General features: G+C 35.1%; 1 protein-coding gene across 3 annotated transcripts in view; it reads left to right on the top strand.

Moving 5' to 3' along the window:
* Nucleotides 1-12431, top strand: part of Prp31 (pre-mRNA processing factor 31) — a 262750-nt gene that overhangs the window by 63217 nt on the left and 187102 nt on the right. For all 3 annotated transcript variants that reach the window (XM_090376998.1, XM_090376999.1, XM_090377001.1), the window contains exon 6: nt 6666-6772. In XM_090376998.1, coding sequence (XP_090233124.1) covers nt 6666-6772 — 107 coding nt within the window. The remainder of the gene's footprint in view (nt 1-6665; nt 6773-12431) is intronic.

Genomic DNA, 12431 nt, shown 5'->3' on the forward strand with positions numbered 1-12431 from the left:
TCCATGGGAACCTCCCCTGAGTCCAAGGATGCTCTCATAATTATGACTAAGGGTTTGCTTAGTTGCTTTGCCACCTCCTTTAATATAACTGGATAGATTCCATTCACCCCAGGTGCTTTTCTTATGTTTAACTTCAACAATTTCTCCTCCACTTTGCTTTCAGTTATTACAAAATCATTAAGTATCCTGCTACAATTTGATAACCTTCTGCCATTTTCAAACCTTAATAATTCCTCATGTGTGAATGTAAATGCAAAATACTCATTCAGTTTGTTTGCTATCTGAGCAGGATCATCAACAGTCGAACCATCGATGTCAAGTGGGCCAAATACGTACGTAATGTATGTATACCCTTGTAGTGTAGAATAAAATTTAATTTAATTTTTAATCAAAATGAATTTTATGGGTTGTTTAAATGTACAGGTAACTGTGGAATCTGTCATGTTTTACTGAAAATGTTATACTGTTGGTAATGGTTTACCACCTGTTAATTAAAAATAATTAATAGTTAAAAAAAAAAAACTGTACCAAGGGCTTACCATGCCACACATTGCCGTTTGAACCCAAAAAATGATTGAGTTACTTTTCAGAGTTACATTTCAATTGCTGCTCTCTATTGTGAGCTTAAGGAGCGACCTCTTATGGACCAGAATTAACATGATATAATTTGGTAATATATGCAGTTAAAGTGCACGCACACACACACACACACACACACACACAAAAAAAAAGAATTAAATGAATTGTTATTAATAATATAATATTAATGTATACTAGAGGGTTTTGCTTGCTGCCCTCACTTCTTTTGATAAAATAAAATACTTACAGAAACTTTCGAATCTGTGTGTGTCTCTTCCTCAGGTATGAATACATAAATACATTACAATATTTACAATATTTATATAATATCAGTATAGATACACCATAGACAACTCTTAAAGAAAAACTATGATTGTAGTGTGAAAGGCATCATTTCATCGTAACAGAAGCTTGTTTTACCACAGTAAAACAAGCTTCTGTTACGTATTTTTGTATTTGTTACGTAACCCACATCTGTCTTTTCGCATTGGCTGAATAAATATCATTAGGATCAAAATTATTTTAATGTATAGAAAGGTGTGTATATATATATATATATATATAAACATATTTTTTATATATATATATAAACTATTTTATCTTTGGTATTTCATAGATATAGTCATCAAACTTTATTTATATAATTATTTATAAATAATTTGGCTAATGAATTAAAACTTAATTTGAAAATGAAGAAATAAACTTGAGTGATATACATTTCAAACTCAATGTTCATATACATGACTGAGAAAACTAATAATTCATGATTATTAATTAAATTGAGTTTTTCATTGATTAAGAATATTGATCAAGAAGCTTTGCTATTTTGTAATGAATTGTGATTAGTAAAAGTGTTTACTTTAACATTATATAGTAGTAATACTGTTTTTAAACACATGCACTTGTTTATTTAGTGTTCAGCATTGCAGTTTATAGGACTCCTTATTAGTGAAGATTTCTTTCTATATTTAAATTTTATTAAATTTGATGGTACAAACAAGTATTTAAAAGCTACATTTTGCTGCTAATGTTTTACACTTAAAACATTAGTAGCAAAATGTAGCTTTATTGACATCAGCTATGCTGACAATGCACTAAATAATATTTGAAATAGAAAAAAGTTAATTTTTCATAATGAAGTAATAAAAGTTACAGTGTCTGGAGACTAGGCACCTGCGAGGTGGGGTGCCTCCATAGCCAGGTGGGAAGGAGTGCAGTGCGTAGCACGCGCTTCTTGATTAGACCGGGGTTCGAGCCCGTCACCACTAAATACGGAGGATGCGGAAAGGTCAGAAAATGACCACCGCATATCCCCGGAGCAATATGGCATTAGTTGCTAATGCTCCTAAAAAAAAAAAAAAAACCAAAACCAAACCAAACCTGCGAGGTGATCTGATTGAGGTGTATAGAGCCTTGAATAATTTAGCATGCTTAATGCTGATGGGATCCTTCCTCTTGTTCAGAATAATCGCCCGAGAGGGCATAAATTCAAATTGAGGAAAGACAGTTGTAGGATAGATGTGTGGAAGTTTGCCTTTAGCCAGTGGGTGGTTGATTGCTGGAACATCTGTCATTGTAGAAGTTGATAGCTTAAATAAATTCAAGGCAGAACTAGACAAACATTTATTATTAGTATTTTAGTATTAGTAAGGGCTGTATGGTGCAAAAGCCTATGGCTTATGCTGCACCAGCCAAAAAAAAAAAAAAAAAAAAAACCAAAACCCGAATAAAACAATGATAAAAAAATAAAATAAATAATAATAATTAATAAAAGAAAAGGAAATTAAACTTATCATCCTATGCGCTTCCCTCACCCGAAGGTACTATCCAGATGACCTTTGAATTTCCCCAAACTGTCAGCCTCTACCACCCATGTAGGCAACTTATTCCAGTAATTTATAACTCACTGGCTAAAATAAAACTTCCTGCAGTCCAATCTAAACATTTCTCCCCGTAACTTGAATTTATGTCCCCTAGTTCTAGCATCATTTATAATCTTGAAAATTTCGTCCTCATTCATTTTACTGATGCCTCTCAGAACCTTAAACATCTCAATCCAATCTCCTCTAAGGTGTCTCCTCCAAACTCTGCAACCCACATATTCGAAGCCTTTCTTCATAAGGACGCCCCTTTTTGCTGATCTCACCAGGCGAGTTACCCATCTTTGCACCCTTTCAAGAAGCTCAATGTCTTTCTTTAGGTGCGTTCTCCATACTTGAACACAGTATTCCAGGTGTGGTCTAACAAAAACCTTATATAATGGGATTATCACATCCCTATCTCTACTTGCAAAAGTTCGATAGATCATCGATAGGACACCATGGCCTTCCTTGCAACCTGTTTACAATGGTCAACCTGTTTACAAATTTGGAGCAAGTGGATGGATGAAATGAGAAGGGTGTGTGGTTTTTTTTTTTTTTTTTTTGGCTGATGCTATATAAGCTTGCTTTCTTTCATCATGTACCTTTGCTAATGCTAAAAAACTTACTCTTATAAGTTTCTGTGAGTGCAATCATCCTCTTCATTCCTTAAAATTCAACTAATTTATCTTGCAAAGTCATGACCACTGGAAGTGATGTTGATGATATCAGTTCAAATTGTGTACCATCTTTCTGTGAGTCTAGGCAGTATTGGCCTTATATATCCCAGTCAGGGCCCCTCCCCCCTCCACACACAAGATTTCTGATTGCCAAGTTTTTCAGTTTACATGTAAGCCTTTTTTCTAATTTTGTTGCCCTTTTTTGAACCTTCTCTAGATGCTCTGTCTTTCTTTTTAGGTGTAGCCTCCACACCCAGATACAATATTCCAAGTGTGGTCCCACCATAAAAAAAGATAATTTTCATCCTTCTCACTACTTGTAAAGGTCCTGTCATAGAGAGGACATCATGTATCTTCTTAGTTGCCTGTTTATGCTGCATCATATATTTCATATCTTATTGTATTATCACCTGTCTTTTTTTGCTCTGAAGTATGTTTAATTCCTCTTTGTCTCCCTATCTTATAAGTAGTACTTGGAATACTGTATCCCAGGTGCAAAACCTTACATTTAAAGCATAACTCTAGTTGCTCTTTTTTTCAGACTATATATCTGCAACCAGTGCAAGTCATTTTGAAGTGATGGCTTGGTTCTGGTTTTTAATTACCTTTCCTACCTTTAAATCATCAGCAAACTTTGGCCTCTCCTATACCTTCGTTGTCATTAAGGAAGGTTTGAATCCATTTGATGCATTGATCCTCCGCTGAAGAATGTATGCTTTTGATTACTGTTCTATCTCTTAACCAGCATCCTTTTAAATCTTGGTCTGTAATTCTAATTTTCTCCAGTTAATATAATAAACTTTTGTGTAGAACCATATCAAAAGTTTTACTGAAGCCAAGGTAAATAATGTCTGTATTGTTTCTTGCATTGGTCAGGCAAAACTTTTCCTTCATGAACCCATGCAGTAATTCCTTGATCCTTTTGTGAGTGAGTTTGCTGCACATGGCATGGTCACCTGCAGTGAATTTTCATTAGAAATGAGCTCTGCAGAGTGAGTTTTTCTGTGCAGTTTTGAAATCTGTCATAATGAAAATTTTGTACATAAATACTTTAACTATATATAATATTGGTGTAGATACACCATAGTTTACCTATAAATTTGAACTACATACGTAGAGTAAAAGGCATCGTTTTAATTGTAAATCATATTTTATGGGTAAACTATGGTGTATTTTCACCAATATTATATAGTTAATTACCTAAACCCATAAGAAATTATACCTTGTGTATTTCATCTTCTAATACATTATTTATACACCATTTGGCATCTCTCCTATTGTGGAAATAACTTTGCAACTGTGATGGTATGTTGCATTACCAGGGTACCTGCCCACTCACTGACAACGAAGCCAACTAGCTTTGAAACAGTCACCAGGGGGAGCCTGGCATTCACGGAGTTTCTGAGAATAGGTAACAAGTCTTCTGTACTGGGGAAGCCTTGCCTATTTGAGGAATTTGAGTTTTTGAGTGGTGTGAGTTGAAGGAGTTACTGTCCCTTTCATTCTTCTAGATTGTTTCTTTTCTTCTTCCACTCCTACTATAACTTTCTCTATTTTTTGCTTTTCTAAGTCTAATAGGGACAAGTGGATAGTAGAGTTATTATCCCACACATATACAAACTAGCTTCGAAATGATCATCTGGGTGGTGGTATCCACTGAAAATAAATAACAGTAGTCTTCTCTACTAGAGAAGTGTTATTTATTTGAAGTAGTGCAATACTACCAGTTATCTCGTTGTGAAAGCACTCACAATATGAGATACAATTAAAACGATGCCTTTTACACTACACACGTAGTTCAAATTTATGGGTAAACTATGGTGTATCTACACCAATATTATATATTTAATTACCTAAACCCATAAAAAAAATTCATGTGCAGCCTTGTGCATTTCATCTTCCAATAAATACTTTAAGAATTAATTTGTTCTTATTTTGACTTTATTGCCTGATACTAAGTAAAATCTCTGTCAAGGATTGAAAAAAATGTAAATAAAATCCATAATTACTTTTTTTAATGCACTTCTTCATCTATTTATGTATCAGTTGATAATACAATTGAACTTTACAGGTGCAATTTTTTCCTCTGATTTTCAGGGTTATTTTCATGTTGCCTTAAACTCTGTCTATATCTTTGAAAATAAATGGCAGCATATACTAGAAAATATTTCAAGTCAATTCTTACATTAATGGACACATGGTTCGAAGCAACCCTCAAACCATGGATCTGTATACATCCCCCAGAGCTCACATATGAACGTAGATCTGTGTTGTATGCACTCCTGAAAGGGTTAAAGTTACCACTCTTAACTTTGTTCATGTTAAGGATAAGAGTGGTATTAAATCCATAATTTAACCATCACAGAAGTTTAACTGACTTGTCTACACTTTCCCATTACCTCTTTTGCATCTCCTTTGTGGAATGGAAAGACTTAAGTTCAGGGGGGGGGATAGTCCTGAAGCCTGCTCATTTCATTTCCAGTGGGCCGATGCATTCATGTGCAGTCTTTTTTCAGTATTATAACAGGATGTTTACTGTCCACTACTGGAACCTTACCTTTCATCAGCCTCAGTAGCTTTACTGATAAACTTTTCTGTAAGATCCTTCAAATAGGTCTTGGGGGGTGGAAAATAATGACTCATAATATATATATATATATATATATGATATATAATATATATATATATATGACATAGACTTTAATAAAATAAAATTAAATTAAACACAAGAGAAAAGTGTATATTTATATATAAAAATAAAATACACTGAAAACTACTGAGTTAAAGCAATAAAAAATAATAAATAGATAAGTTGTATGAATATTACAGAGGTAAAAGCAATAAAAACAATGTTAAAGCTTTAAAAGGTAACTGCCTTCTTTCTTCTCTTTAGTATTCATATATGATCAGATTCAATCCTTGTCCTCATATTAATCTATCATTAATATGCATTCATGATACATTCCATAATGAACTCGTAGCCTTTTCCTTTAACTGCATACATTTTGGACACTACCTAATTTATGATATTGTGGTTACCTATTATTTCTTCCTGCACTAATAAGTTTTTTCATCCTTGGTAACAAGGTTGAGAATGTTAGAGCCCATTGTACTTTTTCTGACATACTGGAATAAAAACATTTATCCAGATGGTTCAAGAAATTGTTTCCATGTGGCTCTTTAAGAGGTAGGTTGAAACTGTCCATATTGAGGTAATCATGTTTGCTTCCTTATTCAAATTGCCTGAATTGATTTTTGTTATACTCCTCCCAGTTGTTTGGACTGTGAAAAACTCCTACTGCCATTTCCCTTTTGTTGTTTAAGATTTACAATGTACACACCAATGTAGGATTTGACTTCGCATTTTTTTTTTTTTTTTTTTTTGTTTGCAGAATGTGTTTCTTGTATAATATATCAAGTATAAGAATGACTGATGCAAACTGTATCATCCATTCTTAAACCATTTTGCATTTGTTATTTGTGAGTAATAAAGAATTTATTTCATTATTTTTGCTTAGCCTTATAATTTTTTTTTTTTTTTTTATAGGAGCTTGGAAATGAATTGGATAAAGCAAAAAATAATGAAACATTGCAGCAGTTCCTTACCCCAGCTACTATAATGGTTGTAAGTGTCACAGCATCAACCACTCAAGGGTAAGTCTGTGTGATAATTCATTTATAGTTATAATGGTAGGTAATGTAAAGTAGTGTACAGACAAAATTAATGACAGAACACTATTTAGATATCAGTAAAGTTTTGACACTATTCCACATGAAAGACTACTGTATAAATTGGAAAATGTGGCATTAGAGGCAAGTATAAATTGGAAAATGTGACAATATGAATAAATTGACGATTTAGTGGCGGAAGACAAGGTAGTTATAAATGGACACTCCTCTTCTAGGACTAACGTTATTAGTGAAGGACCTCGGGGTTCATTACTGGGCCCCTTACTGTTTATGGTATTTATCAACGATATTAAGGAAGATATATCAAACTTATTGTTTAAGTTTGCAGATGATACAAAGGTTGGCAGAATGGCTATTGGCAAGAATACAAGCATACTACCATCAAGATCTAGAAAATTAGCCTGATAGACTGAGAAGTGGTAATTAGGGTGTAAGGTGTACTGTATATGGAGCGGCGCCTCTGTAGCCAGGTGGGAAGGAGCAGCAGTGCATAGCACACGCTTCTTGATTAGACCGGGCTTGAGCCCGTCACCACCAAATACGGAGGATGCGGAAAGATCAGAATGACCCCGCATATTCCACAGCAATATGGCCTTAGTTGCTAATGCTCCAAAAATAACAAACAAACGTATATGGAGCAGTAGTAATCCCAGAATAACAATTCATCATCATCATCATCAGCCATTTTCAATCCACTGCAGGATGAAGGCCTCTTCAGCAACTTTTCAGTTCCTTCTGTTTTGTGCAATGGCCATCCATTTACTACCTACGAACTGTGAATTTCATCTGTCCCGCTCTGTTGTTGTCTTTCAGGCTTCCTTTTAGCTACTCTTTGGTACCATTCTGCTATTTCCTTAGTCCATCTGTCATCACGTCTTCGAACTGTGTATCCTGCCCAAGTCCATTTCAGTACTTTAGTTTTGATAAGAATATCCTTTATTTGTGTCTGCTGGCTAATCCATGTGTTGCTCTTCTTATCTAGCAGTCTGATTCTTAATATAATTCTTTCCATTCTTCACTGTGTAGTTTCAGCTTCTCTTCCATTCTTTTGATGAATGCCCAAGTTTCACTTCCATAACTCATGGTGGAGAGTATACATTGGTACATTATTTTAAATTTCAGACAAATTGGGATGTTGCTCCTCAGTATTTGACTATATTTCTTGAATGCTATCCATCCGAAATTTATTCTTCTCTTGACTTCCAGCCATTTATCATTATTACAGCTAATGAATTGTCCCAGGTAAGTATATGAATCCACCTTTTCAATTACTGCTCCTTCAGCTATTATATCCCATTCTGTGGCATACTTGTTCATCATTATTTTTGTTTTAGTCATATTCATCTTTAGTCTGAAGCCCTTGCTAACTCTGCATAACTGATTAAGATTTTCCTCTAATTCTTTGGTATCATGGTTTATGACCACAATGTCATCTGCAAATCGTAAATGGTTTAAGTACTCTCCATACACATTGATTTCTTTCTGCGATCAGTCCAATCTTCTGACAGCTTCTTCAAGGGTAATGGTAAACAACTTTGGAGATTTGTGTCTTTTTGTTGAACTCCTTTCTCAATTTTAATTTGCTACTGTCTTTGTCTAGTCTAATAAAGTATGTAGCATTCTCATATTTTCTTCAAAATCATAATGTATGGGGTATCTTTCCAGTGCCCGAAACATTGTCTTATACTGTATGGAATCAAATGCCTTTTCATAATCTACAAATACCAGGCATAATGGTGTTTTATGTTCATTTGCTTTCTCCATTAGCTGCGATTTTACATGAAGGTGATCCATAGTTGAGAATCCTCCTAAAGCCAGCTTGCTCCTTTGGTTGATTCTCATCAATTATTCTTTCTAATGTGTTAGTAATGACCCTTGTGAACAACCTGTAGATGTGGAGCAATAAGCTAATTGGTCTATAATTTCCAATTTCTGATTTATCTCCTTTCTTATGCAGCAAAATTATGATTGCATTATTCCACCCCTTAGGTGGCACTCCTTTCTTAATGTATTTTGTGAAGTGTTAGTTTCTGTGTCATGTTTCTTCCTCCTAATTTGAACAACTCTACAGTAACTTCATCTTCAACCAGGGCTTTCTGATTCTTCTTCTATACATGTTCTACCTCATCAGGAAAGATTTCGGGTATGTCTTATGTGTTGCTAATTTGTGATCCATCTTCCTCACTGCTGGCATCATTCCTCCACTCCTTATATAATTCTTTTGTCTTCTACTCTTTGAATTATGCCTTTTCTTCTGCTAGTTATAAATGCCCCATCACTATTCTTCAGTTTCAGTTGTCTCTCTGTATTACTGCCGATTTAAGTCCTTTCTTTTTCCTTAATGCTTGTGATATTTTTCTTGTGTTAGATCTTATGTCCTCTCTGAGTCTCTTTCTAATCGCTTTGCATCACTCAGTATACTCAGTTTTGTCCTTGTCAGTGTTTATCTTACTCTTCATTTGTTGTTTTTGGTTCATCACGAGAAGCGTTTCTTGATAAATTTTTTCTTCTTTGGATTTCTTTTTATCTATAGGTTTCTCTGCCTTTATCACTTTCAGAAAGTTGTTGTATTCCTCATTGATATCTTATTCCTGAAAGGTTTGCAGAAGCTCAAACTTTTTCTTAAGTCCAGTACATACTGCTTTTTCTCCTTCTGTTATCTCAGAGACCTTTGTATTATTTACTCAAGTCAGTTTTTTCCTTTCTTTTCTTACATCTATATCAAGTGTGCATCTTACCGTTCTGTGATCACTTCTAACATTTACCTTGTTCATGATGGTCATATCATTCACAATGTATCTTCTGTAAGTAAGGATGAAGTCGATTTCATTAGTTAATCCATTTCGTCTCTTCCATGTTTTGTTCACCCTTTTCTTGAAAAAAAGTCCTACAGAAAAAAAGTTACTAACATCCCTCGAGAGTCTACAAATTCCTCTAGTCTTTCATTTATTTCACCAATTCCAAGGCGCCTCTATAGCCAGGTGGAAAAGAGCAGCAGTGCGTAGCACACGCTTTTTGATTCAACCGGGGTTTGAGCCCGTCACCACCAAATACAGAGGATGCGGAAAGGTCAGGAAATGACCACCGCATATCCCGGAGCAATATGGCCTTTGTTCCTGATGTTCCTAAAAACCAAAAAAACAACAACAACAAACACCAATTCCAAAATTTCCTATAGTTTCCTTTTCTGCGCTGTTTTATCTCTTTCCAATAACAATTAGACAATTAGATGGTACCATCTTCGAGGTGGCAGAGAACAAAAGAGACCTACATGTAATTTCAACAAGTTCTCTAAGTAGTGCAGACATATTGCACTACTTAGATATATTGCATTGATCGGGTTCTGATCAATGATATATACATGACAGGGAGGTAATTCTCCCCATACAATGGGATAATCGCATCCAAAGGTTAGACCACATTGTGAGTTCTACATCTTGGAATGGATGCAGAGAAGATCAACCAGATTAGTCAAGGACACAAAGGGAGTACTCTTGCCACAAAAGACTATTGGTTATGTAAATTGCATTGCTTGGGTATTAGGCACTTGAGAACATAATTGAAGTGTTTAAGGATTTAAATGGATTGAGTCAACTTAATGATGATGGTATTCCAACTCTTTCTAGACAGCATACACAAGGGGATATAAACTTAAATTGAAAAAGGATGGTTGCAGGAGAGATATGCAAAAATATGTTTTCAGCCAAAGAGATTGATTGTTGGTGTTTTAGAAATGGGTAGCTCGAATAAATTTAAGGAAGAACTTAGACATAATTAGAGGGGATGAAAAAAATGCAATGGGTGGTGGTTTTTTGTGGTTGTTTTTGTATAAGTTTACTTCCTTGCATTGTTTGCATTATTATTATTAGTAGTACTACTACTACTACTAATAATAATAATAATAATGCTCTCAAAATTTAACATTACATTTGCCTGTAAAGCATGGAGCTAATTGATAAGTAATATATGTGATGAGAGAGACTGGTATATCAGCAGATAAGCAGAATAATGGAAAGAGCCCAACATGTGAAAAAATACAATAGAATTAATGTGATATACACAAAAGACAAATTATTAATAGAATACATTGAAAGTAATGTTATCCATAATTACCATAGCTATCTGTTTCTGATCATCTGAATACCATGGAAACTTGTTGTGAAGGCGGTCACAATATGAGATATAACCAAAATGATGCCAATTTAATTAATTTAACTACTTTGGTAGATAGCTATGTTAAAATGATGCATTTGCACTAACCTATTTACCTACCAGAATACTGGACAATCCTAACCATACAGCCAACACACAACACACTTGATCTTTTTCTCACAAACAACCTTTCTAAGTACACAGTTGAAGTGCATGGTCCTTTAGGCACCTTAGATCACAACTTGGTGATTGTCTCTTCTCCAATGGAACCTTTATCTCATGTCTATTCGCAACCTTGTGTTGGCATTACAAGAATGCAAAATGGGATGACCTGTGAGATTTCTTTTCCTTAGTCAGATTACTGTTTCAAAACTTCTGATGTCAACGTTTGCTCAGATCGTGTCAGTGAAATTATTCTTGTAGGAATGGAACCCTTTATTCCACACTCCACTTTAAAATCTCGTCCTTTATCTAAACCTTAGTTTTACAATAAATGTGCTAAGGCTGTTCAAGAGAAGAACGTAAATGGCATAACATAAATGGCTTGTTTCTAATTCTTCAGTTTCATTTACTGCCTACACCAAAGCTCACAAGAATTGTAAAGCAGTTATTAATCAGTCCAAACTAGATTTTAAACAGGCTAAAGGCGCTTCCATAGCCAGATGGGCAGGAGCAGCAGTGCGTAGCACACGCTTCTTGATTAGACCGGGGTTCGAGCCAGTGACCACCAAATACGGAGGATGCGGAAAAGTCAGGGAATGACCACTGCATATCCCTGGAGCAATATGGCCTTAGTTGCTAATGCTCCTAAAAACTAACAACAAAACAACAGACTAAAAGTGGAAAACTTGCCTAATTGTAGCCGAGCATTTTGATCCCTTGCCAAAGCTACTGGCTGCTTCACTTTTGCCCATCTCTGCTCTCACCTCTGTCAAAACCAGATAGTTCTATTATCACTTCAGCCAAGGATAAAGCTCACCTACTATCATCCCATTTTCCTTCCGACTCATGCATTTATGATCTTGTTAAAAAGCCTCCCACCATTGCGAACACTCTCTATTCGATACCTCCTGTGGTCTTCCGTTAAAAGGATGTCAGAAGGATTTTGACGAATCGATACTAAGAAAGTTCCAGGTTTTGATGGTATTTCTCCACTTGTTCTCAAAACCTGCGCTCCTGACCTTACTCCTGTTCTTTGGCCTTTTTTCACTTTCTTATTCCAAAGGTGTTTTTCCTTCTGCTTGGAAATTTGCTGATATCTAGCCAGTTCCTAAAAAGGGTGACAAATCACTCCCATCCAATTATCGTCCCATTGCAATTACTTCTACTCTTTCTAAAGTAATGGAGAAATCAATTAACCGCCAACTCTTAAACTACCTAGAATCCTTCCGTCTAATCAACGATCGCTGGTATGGATGGCTTATGTTACTCATTTATGGACAAATTCAATGGAAAAGTTTGTTGAAATACA

The sequence above is a fragment of the Mastigoproctus giganteus genome, chromosome 7 (assembly GCF_048544385.1).
Source record: "Mastigoproctus giganteus isolate SK-2022 chromosome 7, ASM4854438v1, whole genome shotgun sequence".
In the NCBI taxonomy this organism is placed as follows: Eukaryota; Metazoa; Arthropoda; class Arachnida; order Uropygi; family Thelyphonidae; genus Mastigoproctus; species Mastigoproctus giganteus.